At 36.7% G+C, this 21,778-nt stretch overlaps 4 protein-coding genes across 4 annotated transcripts; all 4 read left to right on the top strand.

Annotated features, from left to right (window-relative positions):
- The first annotated feature begins 4,260 nt into the window (after positions 1 to 4,260).
- Positions 4,261 to 7,375, top strand: LOC106357300 (putative methylesterase 15, chloroplastic). The gene is made up of 5 exons (XM_013796984.3): positions 4,261 to 5,740; positions 6,114 to 6,350; positions 6,444 to 6,587; positions 6,741 to 6,875; positions 6,944 to 7,375. Exons 1-5 carry the CDS (start codon positions 5,192 to 5,194, stop codon positions 7,232 to 7,234), a joined length of 1,356 nt encoding a protein of 451 aa, XP_013652438.1. The 5' UTR covers positions 4,261 to 5,191; the 3' UTR covers positions 7,235 to 7,375.
- A 198-nt stretch (positions 7,376 to 7,573) lies between these two features.
- On the top strand, positions 7,574 to 9,113 carry LOC106354488 (protein SPIRAL1-like 1). The gene is made up of 3 exons (XM_013794433.3): positions 7,574 to 7,827; positions 8,318 to 8,593; positions 8,842 to 9,113. Exons 2-3 carry the CDS (start codon positions 8,342 to 8,344, stop codon positions 8,923 to 8,925), a joined length of 336 nt encoding a protein of 111 aa, XP_013649887.1. The 5' UTR covers positions 7,574 to 7,827; positions 8,318 to 8,341; the 3' UTR covers positions 8,926 to 9,113.
- A 435-nt stretch (positions 9,114 to 9,548) lies between these two features.
- On the top strand, positions 9,549 to 15,277 carry LOC106354489 (serine/threonine-protein kinase dst2). Its single transcript, XM_048746862.1, has 17 exons — positions 9,549 to 10,329; positions 10,400 to 10,488; positions 10,574 to 10,681; positions 10,805 to 10,912; positions 11,070 to 11,160; positions 11,361 to 11,413; positions 11,540 to 11,602; positions 11,943 to 11,987; positions 12,205 to 12,240; positions 12,828 to 12,883; positions 13,062 to 13,143; positions 13,369 to 13,494; positions 13,608 to 13,728; positions 14,082 to 14,416; positions 14,495 to 14,695; positions 14,793 to 14,878; positions 14,963 to 15,277. Exons 1-17 carry the CDS (start codon positions 9,636 to 9,638, stop codon positions 15,060 to 15,062), a joined length of 2,394 nt encoding a protein of 797 aa, XP_048602819.1. The 5' UTR covers positions 9,549 to 9,635; the 3' UTR covers positions 15,063 to 15,277.
- Positions 15,278 to 15,354: 77 nt separating this feature from the next.
- Positions 15,355 to 17,137, top strand: BNACNNG26310D. Its single transcript, XM_013794439.3, has 5 exons — positions 15,355 to 15,632; positions 16,030 to 16,097; positions 16,168 to 16,343; positions 16,441 to 16,549; positions 16,648 to 17,137. The coding sequence occupies exons 1-5, from the start codon at positions 15,374 to 15,376 to the stop codon at positions 16,945 to 16,947; spliced, it is 912 nt and encodes a 303-aa protein (XP_013649893.1). The 5' UTR covers positions 15,355 to 15,373; the 3' UTR covers positions 16,948 to 17,137.
- Positions 17,138 to 21,778: the final 4,641 nt, after the last annotated feature.

Below are 21,778 nucleotides of genomic sequence, written 5' to 3'. Positions count from 1 at the left end.
GAAACAACATATATGTTTACAAACTAAAAACGATTCTTAAATCATTGATAAGAAAGTTGTATGTGTTAGGGAAGAAACTGATTCAACAATGCAATTTCAAAACTCACTTAAATATATGTATACGTACTTTTAAGTCTTACAAACCTCTCACACAAAAAAAAGTTAAGAACCTAGAGGATATAAGGTCAGAGGTTTGACTTAGCTCTCATGGCAGATTGCGCGGTACACGATCAAGGAATGGGAAAATGAACAAATGTATTGGTGATGGGTTACATTGATGCATTTGAAAAGGATTAGAGAATGGTAACACTACTTGAACTGCTTATAATATAAACTAAATATAAATAATTATAATTGTATTAAAAATGCTCAACCCCAAGTTACATACCTAATCCCTATTTAGACTAAAAATATTTACTATTTCAAAATGATATTGGTATATTTTGACTTGGTATGTAACTTTGAGATATACCAATCCTCTAAACATACAAAAATATAAAGACATTTAATTACACAAAATAAAAAAACCAGCAAATGTAATCGAAAACATAGCTACCTAAATCAGAATCAAGATCGAAAATTCTATATCCCTACTCAGATCCACACACTCGAATTAAACTCGAGACTTTATCAGATTCCTAATATTGTGAACCAAACCCAAGACTAAAATAACAAAACCTAAATCAAAACCAAATTCAGAAATAACCGAACTATTATTATATTTTTGATCGAAAACTAAATAATCGAGCCGGAACCAAACCAAATTTTTTTTTAAAAAAAATTTGGACATGAACCGAAGTTTGTAAAATCATAAAATTGTAATTTAAAACATAAATTATAAATATAAATAATTCCGCGCAACCGTGCGGATCAGAATCTAGTCTATTCTATTAAAATAGAGTCCTATTTGAATTCTATGATGACATGTTTTTAATTTGGACCTATTAAAAATGTTATGACTAAATATAAAAACATTCTAGTTATACAATCTTATATGATGACAAAATTATGTTATTATATCTACTGCTAATCATTAACTACATAAACTTATTAACTTAAAGAAAGAACAACTTTGTCGTTTTCTTCATCTACTGAAATTAACATATACGTCTAACCGATTCTTGACATATACTCACTTTCTCACCTTGAAGCTTAACTTCTCACACTGAATCATTACAAAAATTGAAACGACAAAACACTGAATCATCATTTGTCTCTGTCATATGGTAGATTTCGACCATGCCATCTCATATTCTAATGTTCCTTCAATTAATCATCTGAAATTTTGTGATTCTCTTCTCTCCCGCTCAACTTCTCACAATGAATCATCAATAGTCTTTGTCTCAGAATCTTCTTCAGGCTTTCAGTATTTGTAACAGTATGTGACGAAGATGATTTGAATTGGTACTTATCATTTGTTGCAGATGTAGCAGTAAGTGAAGAAGACGATATCAGTATCATAGGTTTACTTATTTCATTTGTTAAACAAACAAGTTCTGCTACAAGCCGTAAAACACTTAATAATTTGGTTAAATTTGTAGACCAGTCTGTTTTTATAAACCAATTCTGCATAATTCTGTATGTCATCTTTCCCTACCTAAAATGTATATACGCGTAGAGAATAACTACTCTTATTAAATTATATCAAACCCAACTCTCTAAATTCTAGCAACAAAATGACAACTTGAAAATTAAAGAAGGTACTAACAAACGGTGTAATTTAAATCCATATACAAGTAAATTATGAATGTTCTCTTATTAAACTATATCAAACCCAACTTTCTAAATCCCAGCAACAAATTTTAATTACAAAATCAAAAAATACAAACAAACGGTATAACAACGTCAAAATTCTAACGAAAGAATCTTATCCAATATTCTCATAAAACTAAATCAAAGAAGATACATACCAACTTTTTCATCAATGGATTTTTTTTTTGGTTTTAGCTAACATTGACAATGAGCTTTTAAAAATTATTATAGATGGGCCAAAAATATTAAGTAGTTGGGTATTACATGAAACTCATCATATTTTATATTGTTGTTAATTTTTTTGCAACAAGCATTGAACACATTTTAAAATAAAAACACACTAACTATATCTGCTAACATATGAATAGCACAATTTCATTTACAAAATATAAAATGTTGAAACTCAAATTGTATCCAAATATAATTTAAAATGATACGCTCAAATTATATTTTTATTCAGACCCACATGCTCATTGAATTCAAAATTTTATCGGATTTCCGATATTTTTATTTGAACCAAACCAAAACCAAAATAACTAAATCTAAACTAAACTCGGATTCATAAATAACCAAACGGTTCCTATATATTTTTTGAAGCAAACACCAAAAACCACAACAATACATAATTAAACCGAAAACCAAAATATACAATCTTGAAGCAAACCAAAACTAGTTTTGAACGCCCATGCCTAAATATATTAGTGAACAAAAAATATGTTAATGCCTTAAACATATTAGTGTATTTTCTTTTTTCCTCTAGGCTTTTCCTTTTGTCCTTAAGGTATTTTGCCTTTTATCGGCAACATTCGTTTTCTGCGACGATTTCCTTTTCCTTGTTGAATTCATATTCTTTGCTGACTTTCCATTTAATAGCTTTCAGTATAAGTCATTTTCTCAGAGAACCTGGTCTTCCTATCCTAGTCACTAACGAGCTTCTCTGTGACAATTTGAGTGCAGTCATGCTTACTGCCAATCTTGCTTTCCATTCCAAAACCAAGCATTTTGAACTTAACCATCATTATGTAAGAGAGAGAGTCGCTCTTGGTACACTTGTGGTTAAACACATTCTGGGAATGCATCAGCTGGCTAATATATTCACCAAGTCTCTGCATGTTTCCTCATTCAGTCTAAGGAACAAACTTGGCGTGACTAAACCATTTACTCCAAATTTTAGGGGGACTGTTAAGACTGAAACACAAAACGGCAGTGCTTCATCAGTTGGGCTCGGACATAACAAGACATTGGACGGTCACGAATCACTGTAGCCCATCAAGAGAACGTGCCAAATTCAAAACGGAGCACAACAGTCTCCTCTACAAACAATAGACGACAAAGTTGGCAAAAGCAGAAAAGCTGTCACAAAAGAAATTGTTGGAAAGGTCACAAAGACTTGTACGAAAAGCATCATGCCTATCCACAATTGATTCAATATGTTAGCGACCATAGCAGCTTACTGAGATGAAGACAAGTGTCTTTAGATCCTTAGAGCAACCACAACGCTGTATTTATCGAATCCTTAAGCCCAAGTCCTTATGGGTTTCGATTTTAATAATAATAAATGGGCTCGGGTTGAGAAGGATTAATCCTTATGAAAGAGATTTTCGATATCCAATCCTTATCGACGTGGCAAACGAAGCCGGTATAATCTCGAGTTATTTTGTCGTCAAAAAATCATTCGGTCACGAAAAAAAAAAGCTCTGATTCCTCGTAAGGCGATTCCGATCCTCGGCGTAGATCTGCTAAATCAGTGGCTTCCTCTCTTGATTCGTGGGTTTATTCGATTAGGGTTTCTTCTTGGAGAGCTTGCATGTCGATTTCGATGTGATTTTGACTTGGGTTTCGGGGTTTTCGAAACGGTTTGGGGATTTTTCGATTTGGGGTTTTCAATCGAATAGGGTTTCAAACCGATTCCGATTTTAATGGTTTCAGAGATTGATTTCGTTCTCATTTGTGTTTTCTATTTCATATATGGATTTTGAATCGATTAGGGTTTCTAGTTGGGTCGCGACTTTGGGTTCGGTTTTGGTGTATTCGAAACGATTTGGGGATGTTTTTGATAAACAGTTTTCAATCGATTATGGGTTTCAAACCGAAAAAATAGTAAAATATATTTAAGGACTCCAATGGTGAGAACACCATTGGAAATGCTTAGAATCCTTAACTCTTAAAAAAATAAAAATAGTAAAATATACTTAAGTACTCCAATGGTGTTCGCACCATTGGAGATGCTATTATATTGGCATAACAATCAGTTTGTAATGCATGAAACTCAAGAAGATCAATAATAAAAATATTCAGTTTTCACTCTCTTTAGCATTTCTCTCAGAATGTATCCTGATTATAATATTACAATTTTTCAACAATTTTTTTTTGTTTCTTGCCAGAATGTAATTATTTCTTACACTCATTCAAGACTGGTTCGGTGTGGGATAAATTTTTACATAAAACAGTATAAGTTCGCTCATTCATTATGATTGGTGTTAAAATTTTATATCTTTCTCTAATCCATATCGATATACCTTAGGAATGAAGTTGAAGGTGCAGCAGGTGTAGACTTATAATCATGAAGACCATTTGCAACCACCGGCCCATACACAGAACAACCATTTGCAATGACCAAAAAGGCCACAGATATTTGGTGGTCCGGCGATAATTAGCTACAAATATGTAAAGTCCAGTTCGTGGATATTTGCTATAAGTGCTCATTAATGAACGTTCCTCATTAATTAGGTGTAGTTGTAGCCAAAATACAAGAAAAACTTGATATGTTCGTCTAGGCTAATAGTATTTTTCAGCCAACAGAGAATATAGGCTAGATCGTGGCCGTGGCCTCGGAGTGGTCAGGCAAACCATTAACCATGGCTAATCGTAGGGCAATATTAACAGTGGCTGCTAGTCAAAACCAGAATGTACTAATAATCTTCAACAAGATGATGCTAATTAACCTGCAAAGTGCATCCAAAACCAAAAAGATACGAGGAATCTGTGTGTTTATTGTTGTATCCTTGTAAAATTGGCCTGCACTAGAAAGTCAAAGGAGCAGAGATATTGCTCAGAGCCTCAGAGAAAGTGCCCTCCCATGTTCCTTCCTCTTTCTTCTTATATCCAACTGTCCAGGCAATCAATCAGTATTCACAAGACTATAATAGAATATTGAAATTTAAAATCAAAAATTTTATCCTATGTGTGCTTTTGTGAGATCAATAAGGCACAATAAATATCAAAAACTATCACGATCAAGCAGATTTAATCAAGAGACGACACTTACTTAAAGCACAGCTTCACAACGTGAAGGTCTCAACTTGACATTTTTGCACCCATCAAAAATCAAAATCAACACACATGGAAGCACGAACATTCTCCGTATATATACATAACAGACAAACAAACGTGTATTCACATTCACATACTCTTGCCTTAAACACAAAACCCTAAACAAATGGGAAACTCTTTGAGATGCATCTCGCAAGACCAAGAACAGAACCAGAAGAAACCCACCGTCGTCAACGGAGGAGGAGAGAGTAGCAACTCCGAGAAACACGTGCGCAGGCTGTCGCTGATACCATCTTTCCGTCGCCGGACATTACTACCGTCTCTCTCCTGCGCCGGATCATCAACGTCTGGATCGTCCACGTCGAAGAAAGGAGGTGTCAAGACGAAGAAGAAGATCAGAGAAAGACACCACCAAGAGCATCATCACCATGATAACGAGAAAGACTCTCGTATCCAAGAACAAACCTTAGCTGCTACAAATGTGCTCTTTAGCCAGACGCCTCGTAACAGCAACTCTGCTCCTCCTTTTAGACGGTCCACATCCGTCGTCTATCCATCCTCTCAGCCACCTCCCTCCGCCGTGGCCGCCGTCACAGGTTCTGTTTCTGGCGTCCTGACTCCTAAGAAGTCTACATGTGGATTCGTGAGGAGCTCCAGCAATAGGCAGAGATCAAGCACTGATCCTGTTCTCAAACCCAACCAGCTTCTAGACAAGGCAAGTACATTATTATTTAATTAATTATCTTATTCAAAACTTTTACTTCGATCAAATAAGTGATGTTTAATTTTTTTGGAACATTCATTAAAAAGTATTAATTTTATTCAATTATGTTATTTTGCATTAAAACAGTAATTGCTATATTTAATTAATTTCAACCAATACAAAATACAAATGGTATTTGTGTAGAAGCTCGAAAACATCGTAACTAAAATAAATTTTTGAAACATTATTTAAAGTAAAACGAAGAGAATATATGAATTTTATTGATAACCACATTATATATATATACTTTTTATAGAAGTCAACACATATATTGAGTGCTATTATATGTTACTGACCATATTATATGAAAAATGGATGGAAACAGGAGCTGAAGGTGGAAGGTGCGGATACGAAGCGGTTCGTGCTGGTTCATGGAGGAGGGTTTGGGGCATGGTGTTGGTACAAAACCATAACACTCTTAGAGAAACATGGCTTTCAAGTGGACGCCGTTGACTTGACCGGTTCTGGTGTTAGTTCCTTCGATACCAACAACATCACCAGCCTGGCTCAGTATGTCAAACCCCTCCTCCACTTCTTCGACACCTTGAAACCCACAGAAAAGGTCGTAGGCTCTTAGCTCTCTTCAAATATCATTTTCATATTATTTTTTCTTTTCTAAATAACATATATAAATGTTATAAATTGATGGGTGCAGGTGATTTTAGTGGGACATGATTTTGGAGGAGCATGTATGTCGTATGCCATGGAGATGTTCCCTTCTAAGATCTCTAAGGCTGTTTTCATCTCTGCTGCTATGTTGGCTAATGGCCAAAGCACCCTTGATCTCTTCAATCAACAGGTTTTTCTTTCATAACCATCAAATCTCTAAATTAATTGATTTTTTTGCTTTTAGAATTTGCTGAACAACCACATACTGTTCCATAATTGGTAATTACACTCTTTTGTTTCTCCTAATTAGAACCATTTTGATCCTTCGTATCTGTTTTTCCAGCCTGAGTCAAGTCATGATCTGATGGAACAAGTCCATCTATTCTTGTACGCCAACGGCAAAAAGAGCTCACCAACAGCCGTTGATTTCGACAGATCTTTGCTTAGGGATTTTTTCTTTAATCAGAGCCCTCCAAAGGTACACATAAGCTAACACCCAAACCGGTATGATTCGGTTTGACTAAACCTGACCTGTTTTGGTAACAGGATGTTGCATTGGCGTCGGTGTCCATGAGACCGATCCCGTTCGCACCAGTAATCGAGAAGCTACACGTGTCTGAGAAGAATTACGGTTCAATCCGACGGTTCTACATCAAAACCATGGAAGATGATTACGCTGTTCCGGTTTGTCTCCAAGACGCGATGATCAAATCAAACCCTCCAGAACAAGTATTCCAGCTCAAAGGATCCGATCACGCACCATTTTTCTCTCGTCCTCAGTCCTTGAACCGAATACTCGTCGAGATTTCTCAAATTCCTTCCAAAAAATCTTCCTAAACATGTAACCGGTTATGTCAAAACCAAACCGTACCGGACATAGGATCCCGTAAACGTAAAGCTAGAGATTGCCGGATTTGATTTCTTGGAGTTTGCTGCAGAGATATGAACATCCCATATGCTATCCTTTTTCATTATTTGTAACTTTTCTATCAAACAGTAAGAGTTAATATATAATTTTGATTAATTAATGCAAAATATCAGAAAAGTGAAAGTAATTAGTGGAGTACGATATTTAAAGAACAAAACGACACGGATTTAGACAGTGATTGTTCTGTAAAATTGACGTGCCAGCTAACCGTTACTTAAAAAAAAAAAATTGTTATTTTTCTTTGCTAAATTCGTTCTCGTCTTTTAAATACATGGAGAGATCTTGCTAATAGATTCTTGAAGTAAAAGTGAGGGATAGAAATATCTCACGTTCTCGTTTCAAAAGAGATCTTTATATCAGCTTTTGTGTTGTGTGCCTATATAAATCACATCACAAGTCACATGCATCTTGCTTTCTCTCACTAACTATTCTTCTTCTCTCCGATCATCACCTTGCCGATTCATATCAATCCTTGGATCTGTTCTTATCAGATTCGTCGCAGGTAAATGTTTTCAGATTAGCTCCTTACAAGAGGTCGTGTTGTTTTACATGTTTGATTAATGGTATGTCTTTCTTTCTATGTTGTTGCGATGGACTACGCAGATTTGATATAAACCATATCTAGGTTATCGAGTAGTACTTGATTTTGTTTGGCTTTGATCGAATATTCAGAAGTTTTTACCAATCAGAGTTTTTATGTTCGTAAGATGTGAATGTTATCATTGGATAGTTTGGATCTTGTAAATAATTTTTTACCCTCAAATACAACTGGTTAAATAATTATAATTATTAAGAAAATAAATAAGTTTCAATCATTTTTTATTTAATTTGTGTGAAAAATGTGGAAATGACACTTTTTCATGAAACCAGGGAATAGTAATATGAAGTTTGAGTAAGGCTGTTTGATATCTTTTACCTGACAATGTTATGTATAGAATATGATGTGCTCTTCTCATATGTTCCAAATCACAAAGCTATATAATATCTTTCAGAGAAGCAAGATTGAGAGGGAGAGAATGGGGCGTGGAGTTAGTGCAGGTGGAGGGCAGAGTTCTTTGGGATATCTTTTTGGGAGCGGAGAGGCGCCAAAGCCAGCCGTTAACAGCGCCTCAGCTGAAACTCAGCCCCCTCCTCCATCTACTACACGACCTAAAACCGTTGCTCCAAAACCTGTTGACATTACCAAACAAGGCCCAGCTGGTCTTAATAGCAACTCTGCAAACAATTACATGCGCGCTGATGGACAGAACTCTGGCAACTTCCTCACGGTATGTTTCCTTCTCTCTTTCTTTTTTTTTTTTAAAAATGGTGTAAGAACAGACGCTGGGCTACCACCTCAATAAATCAGGTTGTGGGCTGATGATTGTATAGCAAAAACATCCTTGTCTTTTCGTGTCTTAGATTAGATGCCTGAAGATGAGGAAACCATTATATAATGAGGCCCTGCGTTAACTTAGTAATCTTCAAAAACTCGTGGTATATAGTTGCTAAAGCTTGTCTTTTGCTTGATATGCAGGACCGGCCTTCTACCAAGGTTCACTCAGCTCCAGGAGGTGGCTCGTCTCTGAATTACCTCTTTGGTGGTGGCAGCAGCAACTAGCAAATGAGTACAACTGTGTCACTCTCTATCTTCTTATCACCAAGTCCTCCACTCATTCTTGTTCCCTGGGAAAAGCTGTTTTTATGATGTCTAAATATTCGTATATGTATGTGTTTCATATGTTGTATTTCGTATTTCAAAAATAACACTGGTGATGATATATATACCACATTTCTAGGTTTCCATGATTCCGAGGTGTATCTAAATTTTGTTTTACTGCAGAAATATTGTGAGGATACATATGCATACGCTTGCGGTTTTGAACCAGACCAAACATGCCAAACCGAACTGATATTACGGTTTCGGTTTGACAGAACCGATCGACACATTTCAAAACTAATAAGTCAGTTTGGCAATCGATTAGAAATCTTTTATACCAATATTTCGAACTGGCAGAAACAACTAAAAACAATTATTTGAATATAACTGAATTTAATCAAAATTAACCGAAACCATCCCATATTTTCGGATTAATTAGATATTATTTTTGAGTTCCCGAATTAACCAAAAAACTGAAATACCCCGGTTCAACCGATTTACCGAGAACCGGCTTGCATATAATTATAACCGGAGCTGTATGTAAATGAACAAACAAATAATATTCCAGCGTGGAATATTTGTTTTATTGTAAATCGCATTTTCCTCCAATAATTTCATCACGAGCACGCACTCTTTACTCTGTCTCCGGCGACAACGGTAGAGCCACCATCATGGATCAGAACTCGCCGAGATCTCGTCGGACCCGGCAAACCGATCCCAAACCCGATATTTACTCCACCTTCGTAGTCCACTCCGACTCCGATTCCGATCAAGACAACAAACGCAACGCCAAGCCCGAGGACGACGACGACGACGACGAAAACGTCGATTTATACGCTACAACGGTCTACAAGGGCGACAGTGACGGCGGCGGAGATGAAGACGACGACGACGACTCTTTCCTCCCCCCTCTTCTCAAGCGTCTTCCCAAGGATTTCGGAGGCGGCGCGTCGCTCGACTACGACGACGATGACGATGGAGATTTCGGCACGATGATTGTGAAGAAGGATCGGGATAGTCACAGCTCGTCCAAGCCGCGAGTGGCAGCCAGTCCTCCCAGGAGGATAGCCGATGAGGAATCTTCCGAGGAGGAAGAGTTTGGTACCTTCGTTGTGAAACCTTCGTCGAAAAAGGGGAAGGAGAAAGAGAAAGAGAAGGAGATGGATTTGTCAACTATGGGAAGAGCGGTGGCGAGTATGCAGGAATCGAGCTTCGGTGGTAAGAAGAACCGTAAGTCTCGGCCTTCCTCTCCGTCCTCCCATCGGAGAATGCAGCAGCAGAACAGTAAGATGTCGACGACGTCTCTTCCGGATAGCATTACTCGAGAAGATCCAACCACCAAATACGAGTTCCTCAATGAACTTGGTAACGTTACTAGTCTCAAAGGTTCAGAAGTTAGTTTTTTTGCTTACTGTATCGAATTTGGTATTGGCAGGGAAAGGATCATATGGATCTGTCTACAAGGCAAGAGATTTGAAAACGTCTGAGATTGTTGCTGTTAAAGTCATTTCACTTACTGAAGGGGTACGAATAGCTTTGTCATTGGCCTAAGTTAGAATGCCACTGTTGCTAATCCACTCAATGTGATTTAACTTCTTTTTTTTAACAGGAGGAGGGCTATGAAGAGATCCGTGGTGAAATTGAGATGCTACAGCAGTGTAATCATCCAAATGTTGTCCGCTACCTTGGGAGTTACCAAGGAGAAGATTATCTTTGGGTGAGCATATGGGCCATTAGCTTGGTTATCTTGTTAGATACAGCAGCTCTTACTGTTTGGAATCAGTTTGTTTCCGTTTTGAAAATTCAGTCTCTCTAGTTACTAATTTTTGTCTTCTGGCAGATAGTGATGGAGTATTGTGGAGGTGGAAGTGTTGTTGATGTGATGAATGTTACTGAGGAGGCATTGGAGGAGTATCAGATTGCATATATTTGTCGAGAGGCTTTGAAGGTGTCACTTTTTTCACTTTATAGAATGGATATAAGCATTGATGAAGAAAACTGATTATAGTTTCGTGTATTTGATGCTGGTGTATTCGCTTTAGCACATCTGTTTCAACTTGTCACAGGCCTTAATACTTCTATTTGTATTTACGTCTTATATGTAGGGCCTTGCATACCTGCATTCAATATTCAAAGTCCATAGAGATATTAAGGGTGGAAATATTTTGTTGACCGAACAAGGAGAGGTCAAACTCGGTAAGTTAGCTTGGAGAATTATATATCTACCTCTCTGAAGAGTGGCATTAACATATGTTGTTTCTTTACCCATGTGGCTTTCATGCTTTCATGCTTTCAAGCTTCAAATCTTGCGTTGCCTTATCAGTTGTTAATTAGAAGTTTTTTATGGCTTTGCTGTTGCATGCCGATTCTAAAGTTTGCTACTTTGATCTTTGCAGGTGACTTTGGAGTTGCGGCTCAACTTACGCGGACTATGTCGAAGCGAAACACGGTAAAGACCTAACGAGTAAAGTTTGCTTTGGTTTATTCATCAAGATGCCTTTGATCGATTGGGAAATTACCCTAAGAGATTTTTGTGCCTGATGGTGGGATTCTTTAATGTTTCTCTTGCTTAAAGTTCATCGGGACTCCGCATTGGATGGCTCCGGAGGTTATTCAGGAAAACCGTTATGATGGGAAGGTATGTGTTCTATTTGACAATAATTTGGTCTGGTAACTCAAAGTTTTCGATCAATGTACAAAACTTTGGATTATAGAACTGATGTAATGGTATACTCCTGAATCCTGAAATTTAGGCTTCAGTACTACTAAATGTAGTATTATATCTCTTGAAGAAAGTAATTAATGTTTTACTAAAAATGGTTGTGCGAACCAGTTCTACCGGATCTTGTTTTTAGAGGAAATTTTGCGTCTGATATATAGGCATTTAGAAACTATAGCTAGCTGCACAATTATCCGAGAGAGTAGAATCGAGGATTTTCTGTTTTACTCCTAGATGACATTTGGACTCTTTATTACAGGTTGATGTATGGGCTCTTGGTGTTTCAGCAATTGAGATGGCAGAGGTAATTTGAAATTACCTCTCTTAGGACTACAGTTGTGTTGTAGTTGGCAGTTTAGCTGTACTGAGTCACTCACCTGAAATGTTATGAAAAAAATGAAGAAAATTCTTGTACATTTCGATTAACACTCTTGACCCCTCGTCCCATCATTCGCGTCTTCCATATTTCATTCTTAATCATCCTATGGTTGCCTATTGACATTTACTCTTGCTGTTTACAGGGGCTTCCTCCAAGATCAGCAGTTCATCCGATGAGGGTTGTTATATTAAGTCATCTTGCTTTTATTATTATGTTTCCAAGTGAACAGATACTTTGCTGATTATAGGATGAGAAAATTGATCTACAGCCAGGCTTTTCTTCTGTTGCTTTCTTTCTCTTTTCGGAAAATTGGAATGAAGTGAATCTGGTCTTGAAGCCAAACCTATAACAATGAATTGCACATCGGTTCAATTTGGCTTCGTTTCAAGGGTCTCTATAAATATGTTTGGCTTCCGACCGTTCATTAACTCTTGTTTTAAGCGATTTGGGTTGGTCTGTTTTGAAACTAGTACCAAGGAGCTGGGTTTGTGAAGTTTTTCACTATGAGTTGAAATGGAATCTGTATAGACCTTTTAAGAACTTTTCCATAAACATGTGAGTTGTTAGTCTAGGAAATGGAGGTCTTGAAATGCTCTTTAAAGGCCTTCTCTTGGTTGGTTAGTGGTGAAAAGTTAGGTAAAAGAGGGGAATATTCGCTTGTTTGCTTACTTGGTGGCCTACTAAGTTGTTCTTCTGTGAACCCTTTAATCACATCGTGCTATTGTCGTTATTTAATATCTCATTTTAGACATCCATTTTTGCTAGGTTTTGTTCATGATATCGATCGAGCCAGCTCCAATGCTTGAAGATAAAGAAAAATGGTATGTCTTGAACCTCTTGGGAATTGTCACATTGGTTGTCGTTAAGGCTCATACAAGTGCATTCAGTACCTTATAAGGCTGACAGCGTTCATTTATAACCTAGAAGAGCTCTGAAGCTTAGTAGAGGTCTTTGCAATATCTCATGCCGCACTCAACTGTTGGTTGCTACCCTCTGCAGGTCCCTGGTCTTTCATGATTTTGTTGCGAAGTGCCTCACAAAGGAACCACGTCTTCGCCCAACTGCAGATGAGATGCTTAAGGTAAGCTATGCTAATCTTTTGCGTTACGTTAAAGATCAGTGGTATGCGTATCTCTATTCTCTCCTTTTCTTTCTTTCCAGCTAAATTTGACTTGTTCTTGTCAATATCAGGATATATTCAGCTTTAGTTGTCAAAATTACCATCACTTTCATAGCTAATATGCCATTTAATGTTTGAGATCTATGTGTTGTTCTGATGCCGTTCACTCTTTGGTTTTAAATTCAGCACAAATTTATTCAGAGATGTAAAACTGGGGCTTCTGCAATGTCGGCAAAGATTGAGAAGTCTAGACAAATCAGAGCTTCAATGGCTCTGCAAGCGCAAAAAGTTGCAGCTTCTTCAGAGGACACTGTATGTATTGGGTTTTTCTCAAAGAGTCATCTCTGTCTTAGTCAACCCGCTCTTCTTTCCTAATATCTTTGCAAGCTATAGTTGTCTAAGTTATACTATAATCTTTGTAACAGTCAACACTGGGTCTAAAATCAAGTGAAGAGATGAAAATTACTGTTCCATATACCGAAGCACCTCCAGCATGCTCCCTGAATCCGCAGCATATATCCAGCAACACCGCCTTGAGTGGAGAAGGCAAGTATTACATGCATGACTATCTAAGGCCATATTGCAAACTGTAACCTTAGTAATCCAACTGAATGGTGTGTTGCTGTTGTTGACTAATGATTATGGTTCTCGAAACTGTTCTACAAACCTTAGCATGTTATGTAGTAATCTACAAGTTGGCAATTTGCATTTCCTAACCATCATGAAAATTGTTGAGTGCATTTTTTTGGCGATGTATAGTAAACTCTGAGAGGTTGATGCTTTGATGACTCTTCATCAGCCTTGTTTGCACACAGCTTGGATATGCTATTGTTAATTTTTTTCCATCATAATTTTGCAAAACGTATCTACTTTATGTTTTCACTGGTTCATGTACTCAGGTGGTGATTTTGGAACTATGATCTTTCACGGTGAGGATGAGGCAGACGAGATCCACTCAGGGTCTCAACTTGCCAAAGAGAAAGAATCTTCTTCTTCTGTCGGGTTCTCCGGAGAAGAAGTAACTAGGATCCATGAAAGAAAGAACCTTCCTACTACTGACGTTGCAGTTGAAACCTCAACTTCACAAAGCGTTCGGGGAACTTTATCATCCATTGAGCATAAAACGAGGTTGAGTAACATATCTGGAACACAGACAGAAGGTGGCAGTGATGCAAGTGGTAGTACCTTGAAGAATGAAACTGTTGGCAAGAAAGCATTTGCTTTACAAGATAAGGTGAGTTAGCTTTGTACGGTAAAAAGCTCTTTCCTTGGCTGAAATGTGGTCATGACTTGGATGATTGGCACATGGCAGTTATGGTCAATATACGCAGCTGGAAACACAGTACCGATACCATTCTTGAGAGCGACAGATATATCACCAATAGCACTCTTGTCAGAGAACATGATCGGAGGCATGCAACAGGACGGGAATGGAAGTGTAGCCGTTGAAGCACTTCAGGAGCTCTTTACTTCTGATCCCCAATCCAAAAAGGGACGAAGAGGACAAAACGAGGTCCAACTTACACCTCTTGAACACTATATGACGTGAATCATAATAATATTTATATAATGAAGAACATGTGTGGTTATTGAAATGGATTTGGATACAGATGCCGCTGCCTCCAAGTGTATACCAGAGACTGACGTCAAGCCCTCCTCTGATGAATCTTGCACAAGTTTTAGCCTACCACAGAGCGTACGTATATACTAGCCAATTGATCTCATGTTTTTTGTTTTTGGTTTTGTTTACGTCTGACTATGAAAACCATTGAATACGCAGGTGTTACGAGGAGATGCCGCTGCAGGAGATGCAAGCAACGCAGGAGCAGCAAACCATTCAGAATCTGTGCGATACTCTTCGCACTATTCTTCGCCTCTAATCTTGTTTCTGTTCATATTTTAGTCATATACTGTTGGTATTATCTAGGTTGTTTCAATAAGTATACAAATTTGCTAATTTGAGAGTGACTTTTTCAAGAATTGATAAAAAATTAAATGTTAGTTGGTTTTTTTTAATCGTTTTCATTTAAATATGTAAAAAAATAAATCGTTTTGTAATCAATCTGGTAGGCAAATCTGCTAGAGATTTAGTGTACATGCTTTACTTTTCTTGTGTAATAACAAAAAGAAACCCTAAACACTTTCAGCAAAAGATGAGACTTTTATTGTGACAAACTGTATCGAAGGAGACATGACGAGATACCAAAGTCTGATAGCAGCTGCTTTGTTGCGAGCTTCTCGCCGTTTAACCTCACCGGCCGTTTCCTCCGTTAGGAGAACCTTCTCTTCTTCCTCCTTACTTCCAAGGACAACGACAACCCTCACCACTCTTCCTCGCTCTTCTCCCTTGGCAAAGTTTTATTTTTCATCCTCCTCCTCCTCTTCTCCTCCTTCTGTTCCACCGCCGAAAGCGTCCCTTAAAAATGGCCACGAAGAAGACACTTTTGAATGTAAGAAGAAAGATCAAACCTTCTCTTCTTATTTGATTGCGTCTTCCCTTTCTGGGTTTTATGGTTTATCGTTATCCAGTGCCTCATAGGTTTTGCCTTCCTCGTGTCTTCAAGGTGTTTGTTAAAATGTTTCCTGCCCAAAGCTATGTTCTTTTGTTTGGCCGTACGAGTGCTTCGCCTTTGACTATGTGAAACCATTCTATTTCAATGCTTTCGCAGTCACAGAAATGTTTGAAATCTCATATAACACTGCTTGTATGCTTTAAATCACAAATCTTTCCACTGTTTCTTGATGCGTTACAATGGAGTTTGCAAATTTTCGTCATTGATCCTCTATGTTTCCTTGTCTTGTCCTCCTTACAAGCTATGTCATAAGCTTTACCACATCCTTTGGCAGATAAAACAACTGAGGATGTAGAGGTCATAGATGATTGGGAAGAAGAAGAATATGAAGTTGAAGCTAAGGTAATTTCTCTTTCCCATTCTTCTTCTTCTTAGAGATTACGTTCTAGTTAATTTTTGTTCTATTTTACAGCTTGGCGATGGAGGAGATGGTGGTGGGGTTGTTCTTCGAGGTGTGCCATGGGGTGAAAGAGTTCTCTCTATTGCTTCCCAAGTTTTGAAGGAGTCTGAGAAAGATCTGCAACTGTTTGCTTTCAGAACTTCTCCTCGTGGATATATATACATCAGACTAGACAAACCCTCTCATGAGTAATTATTATCCTTCCCTTTTCCTATATATATATATAGCCATCACGAAAGCAATACGTTTCAGAAACTTAAGTAAAGCTTTATTCCTTGTGTAAAGATATGGATGTCCTAGCATGGACGAGCTTGAGGAATTTAGTCGAGAATATAAGAAGAGATTAGATGATGCAGGGGATGCACAAGTAGTCCCAGAGGATCTGGCCCTCGAGGTATAATAATAATAATAGTCTTTCCCCATGAATCAGACAGCAACTTCTCTGGTCATTTTGTTCAAAGATTTGATCATGTATTGGTGTTTACTGTGAAGGTATCATCTCCAGGAGCAGAGAGACTGCTGAAAGTTCCAGAGGACTTGCACCGATTCAAGGAGATGCCTATGACAGTAAGCTACGAGGAGGAAACAAACTCGAGGAAAACAGTGAAGAGCACAGTGTTGCTCTTGGAGTCTGTAGATGCAGAATCAGAGATATGTATTTGGAAACTAGCAGATGTGAGGGAGAACAGAGATCCCGAAAGCAAAGGCAGACCGTTGAGCCGGAAACAAAAGGACCTCAGATTCAAACTGCCTTTCTCAGTTCACAGGATGATAACTCTCTACTTGGATTAGTTGATTAGATGCTGAATCAGAAGTAGAGTTGCTAGAAAGGCAAGTTTTTTTTGCCAGTTTTCTATTTCAAGAAAAAACGATGTTTATTCTGATGTTTCTTATATGGTCATGCACGTTAGAGGAGATCCATGTACTATGGCAAACCAAAGATAAATTGCAGCGCAATGATGTATGCAATGATGTTGCTTCAGAGCTTTATTTGACAGAAAAGATGCAAAAATCTCTTGGAATCCAACTAGGAGGATTACGACCCAGGAACACATGTCTAGGTTACTTATGACTAAGCTTGGTAAATCTCTTCTATAAATAGACACTTCTGATCACCATTAAAAAAAGATACATTCACATATATGAAAATGTAAGAAGATAAACTCCGACAAGCTTTTATATAACCTACACACTTATTCTTCTAACAAAATATTTTTAGATTTTTATAGAGTTTCGACGGTATATCGTAGATGTTGAATTTGTAGATTCTCTTTTGGCTGATACAAAACAGTCTTATATGGTTTTAACCTATGACTCAAAAATCATAAATAAACCGTTTCTAATATGAGATATTTTATTAAGTTAAAGAAAGATATCATATCTCGACTCTACGTATTCGTCTATTTATTTAATGGTTTTCGATCTATTTACTGTCTTATATTTTCGTTTTAACTCGTTTTGTTTGGTAATTTTCATTATGGATTTTCGTAACCTAAACTTAAAATGAACAACAACAAGAGTAACAAGATTTATAAAAAATCATCACATTCGACTACACGATGCATTGTGACGCAAAAGCGAATAAGTGAATGAAAAAGTTGAGGCCTCAAAATCAAACTCAACTAGATGATTGTCCATTTGATATCCTCCTATCTCAATCGGAAATCTCGGATCATTTCTAGCATCAACAAACGCTAAACACATAATGGTCTTGTTCACCATTACCAGTGCCGGTCTGGAGTTTTGGAAGACCGGAAGCGAAAGAAAAAAATGGGCTGCTTTCCGTATGATCAATTAAAAGAGTTTGAATATTAAAAAAAAATCAGTGTCAGAAAATATATATTCAAATACTAAAAAGATAAAAATACATTAGTTTTCAAAAATAATTCTTCGCACATTCTTATTAGCAAAATCATTCACTAAATTTGTGTTGTCCATTCTTGTAGTCATGATTCTCCTTTTAATCGATATGACTGTCAAACCATTTAATTTTCACTACTTTATTAATATGTTTCTCTACAGATTCATCAAGTGTAGAAGGTACCTTAACATGGAATCAGCCTTTGAATTTGTTAGAGTTTGTTCTCTTCTTTTCTCTTATTTTTGTGCATCTCTCTTCTTCTTTTTTATTCTTTTTGAAGACACTAAGTTACAAAAAGGTGTTTGTAAATTAATAAATACATTGTTATGCAAAGTAAGATACAACGAACGAAAAATAACACGTAAATATGACTATATTTGGTTAATATTTAATAAATCTGGCTGCATTGATGATGATGATGGAAATTTTTTGAAACTCAACTTGGAGAAATCAATGATTAAGAGGAAGATGAGTTTGATTTGGAATAGAATGATAGGAAATTTAGATTGATGCTAAATAATTAGAGACGCATCACTAATAGGAGGAAGAAGATGACATGCCTAATGATAATGAAGACTACATCAATTAAGTTTTAATTTGTGTTCTTTTTTTTTCTTTTATTCTACTGCATTAGATAATTTATTTATTTCCTTTATCATTAGCTTCCTTATCAAAAATATTTTTATTTCCTTATTTATAGAAAAGCATTAAAAATATACTTCACACAAATGAACTGATCGTTAATAACCAAAATAAAAAAATACATATGCGAGGGGGTTGAACCCAGCCTTGGTCCAAGAAAATGTTAGAAGCAATCGGTTGAAAACCCAAAAAAAAAGAGAATACCTATGATTTGACTGATTTGTGTCTATGGAATAAGGTAGAAGATTGTGGGATTTAGGATATGAGGCTAATTAGTATAGAAGTGTAGTGTAGGGAGTGCAATTTCCCAAAATGTTAAAGTGCACTTACCCATAGCCGCTGCACCAAGGCCACCTAACAAGACTTACAGCCGAAAATAATTTAAGAATCTGAGGGCCGGACGCCGTTGCTTCTACCGCTTCCCCTCAGGGCCGGTACTGCCATTACAAGCGAGTTTGTTCCGTAGATATCCCACTTGGCTCCTCCTCCCAAAACAAAACTGATCACCGGAGTCTTCTTTCCAAGCAAAGACTTTCCTCCAAAACTTTTGTAACTAAAGCAATCACGGAAGGGATACACGGCTTTACGCTGAGCCTTCCTGACGAAGGCTTTAACAAGAGCTCTGTAGATGGAAGTCTACAAGAGAGTGTATGGAATTATGCTGCTGATCTTTGTGCCTCCCCAATGAGTCGTTTTGTTAAAAGTCAGGAGAGTTTCTTTCCGTTGACTTCGATAGATTTCACATCTATGTAATAGTTATCCACCCCGTTCTCCGGGATTGAGACAAGAGGAGTGGAGACTAATAACCCTTGACATCTCTATGGTTCAGCGGCAGCAAATATGGGCTGCCGCCTATGTAAACACTCCCGGAAATATTTTCAGGCTTAGAAGATAAACATAGAGCTACTTTGAAGGGTATCTTGTAAGAAGACTCGAGGCTTTTAACAAAAGACATAGAGCTATCAGCCAGCCCAAGAATACTGTTAGCACCATTTGGAAGATCTGAACAGCCAGAGTCCTCAAAGACATCTACGCAAGCGAGACGCGTCCTCACTGCGAGTTTGGGAGCTAAGTAAGCTGACGGTGACATATAGCTTATGATCACATCGTAGTTGAGTGGATAACTGATGTTGCTGGTGAAGGCTAAGTCTGAATCGACTTTAGAGATACATGTGTCATTTCTGCAGGTAGGCCAAAGGGAGCGCTAGAACAAGTGGTGCATCGATCTTTAGTTTGTGCGCAGCCAGGGGACCTACATAGGATAGGGGTATAGGTGGTTGAGTTATAGCCGATCCTGTCGCATTGGAAAACTAAGGCTGAGCCACCAAGTTCTACGACTAGTTTAACGACAAGTGGTGGCTGGCCGACAGTCATGTTGGTTTTGTTGTCTTTGAAGATCTGAATTACAAAAGTACGAGGTTTTGACTTTGGGTTATGTTCAGTCAGAGACGTGGTGTTTGCCACTAAAACAAACAAAGGGGGTGATTGGTTAGGCAGCAACTATATAAAATTTACTTAAGAATTTTAGAATTTTAGAATTTTTTGATTTAACTTTAAGAAATACTAGATCTTGACCCGCGCCCCCGCGCGGGTGTTGGATTTAACTTGCGTTCAACGTAAATTTATAAACCATTTTTTATAAAATGTCCATTTATATTTTTGTGTTTTGTAAAATATATTTAGAGTAGAATATATTATATTATAATATAGATGTTTGATAATAATTTTTTATCTGTACGTAATATTATATTTATAATTTTATAACTTGATGCAATTTGATGTAATTGTAATATTCATATATTAACCTATTGATTTTTTGTTTATTTATTTAAAAATGATTTAATTTTTTACAGTAAGTTTTATGAATTATTATTAATTTTATGATATTTGGTTTTTTTGAAAATTGTATTGTAGCAGATTAATATATACTATATATTACAGTTTGTGTTTTTTTTTCAGCAAAAAGAAATAACAATTCATTGTAATTAATTAATTTAAATTTTTGATTTTAAGTGAAGTGACAGATTTGTAAATAAGAAAGAAATGCAATGGCTAAATGTGTAAATAAAACAAAATATTTAATCTACTATCTGTGTTTCCTAACAATTCTCATTTAATCTGCTATCCAAGTTTCCAAACGACAGAATCTGTAAATGAGAAATAAATACAGTGACTAAATATGTAAATAAAATAATTTGCTATCCTTGTTTCCAAACAACTTTCATTTAATCTACTATCTAAGTTTCCAAACAGTACCAAAAGGTACTTCAGTTTTAATAATATAGATAGTTTTAAAATTTCCTACCGTTAGAAAAAATGAAGCATTTTTGTTTTTGTTTTTTTGCTGTAGCTTTATTTGTTTGGTTGTAGCTTTAAAAAAACATTATTAGCAGTTTTTAAAGTTGTAGATGAAAATTAAAGTTAAAGTCACCTTTTAGTCTTTTACAATCCAATCAATCACTCCTAAGATGTTTAGAAAAATGAAACGACATTTTTATTATTAAGGTGTGAGTTATGTATCTTTGATACTGATTAGGCATTTATGTAGAGATACAAAGTTGAATCAGGTGTATTATTTATTTGATTAAGAGGTGATTATAAAAACCTGGCAGAAAGTAGATAAAATATGCAAGCATGTGACTTTGTGAGGAAGACTGAAGTGAAGATTCGTTGGTTTGCTTTGGATCCTTATGCACCCTAGTACATAATTATTAGAGCATCTTTATCCAAGGACACTAGAGGGGTTCTTAGCGTGTGGGTCCCGCGTAGGACCCATTTTTTTTAAGAAACCAGTTACCAAAACTACCAAATAGTAGTCGGTCTTTAAGGGGTTTTTACAGTGTTCGCGGGTCCCATTGACATGTGGCGGCTCACGATTAGTTCGTTTTTATTTTTTTTTTCTTTTAAATTCGAAAAAGTAAAAAAAAAATTAAAAAAAAATTAAGAAATAATGATGCTCTTAAAATAGCAATTTTACCAAAATTTTTTTATTAAAATAGCATGTGCATATAACTAATGAGTAACGTCACTTTATATAAAAACTACGGACTTTCCGAGGATGCCTCTCGAAAATGAAGTGTAGATCACTAGCGAGTAACGGTTGTACCGTGATGAGTAAAC

This window comes from Brassica napus, chromosome C2 (assembly GCF_020379485.1).
Source record: "Brassica napus cultivar Da-Ae chromosome C2, Da-Ae, whole genome shotgun sequence".
Taxonomy (NCBI): domain Eukaryota; kingdom Viridiplantae; phylum Streptophyta; class Magnoliopsida; order Brassicales; family Brassicaceae; genus Brassica; species Brassica napus.
Note: the sequence above shows the minus strand (reverse complement) of the source record. Positions and strands in the feature narration are given on the sequence as shown.

Excerpts from the sequence above, each read along its gene's own strand:
- LOC106357300 (XM_013796984.3), top strand. The coding sequence starts at position 5,192 with ATGGGAAACTCTTTGAGATGCATCTCGCAAGACCAAGAACAGAACCAG. Across the intron at positions 5,741-6,113 it reads CCAACCAGCTTCTAGACAAG|GAGCTGAAGGTGGAAGGTGC; the intron begins GCAAGTACATTA and ends GGATGGAAACAG. Across the intron at positions 6,588-6,740 it reads TTGATCTCTTCAATCAACAG|CCTGAGTCAAGTCATGATCT; the intron begins GTTTTTCTTTCA and ends CTGTTTTTCCAG.
- LOC106354488 (XM_013794433.3), top strand. The coding sequence starts at position 8,342 with ATGGGGCGTGGAGTTAGTGCAGGTGGAGGGCAGAGTTCTTTGGGATAT. Across the intron at positions 8,594-8,841 it reads ACTCTGGCAACTTCCTCACG|GACCGGCCTTCTACCAAGGT; the intron begins GTATGTTTCCTT and ends CTTGATATGCAG.
- LOC106354489 (XM_048746862.1), top strand. The coding sequence starts at position 9,636 with ATGGATCAGAACTCGCCGAGATCTCGTCGGACCCGGCAAACCGATCCC. Across the intron at positions 11,988-12,204 it reads CAGCAATTGAGATGGCAGAG|GGGCTTCCTCCAAGATCAGC; the intron begins GTAATTTGAAAT and ends TGCTGTTTACAG. Across the intron at positions 13,495-13,607 it reads CAGCTTCTTCAGAGGACACT|TCAACACTGGGTCTAAAATC; the intron begins GTATGTATTGGG and ends TCTTTGTAACAG.
- BNACNNG26310D (XM_013794439.3), top strand. The coding sequence starts at position 15,374 with ATGACGAGATACCAAAGTCTGATAGCAGCTGCTTTGTTGCGAGCTTCT. Across the intron at positions 15,633-16,029 it reads CGAAGAAGACACTTTTGAAT|ATAAAACAACTGAGGATGTA; the intron begins GTAAGAAGAAAG and ends ATCCTTTGGCAG. Across the intron at positions 16,550-16,647 it reads CAGAGGATCTGGCCCTCGAG|GTATCATCTCCAGGAGCAGA; the intron begins GTATAATAATAA and ends TTTACTGTGAAG.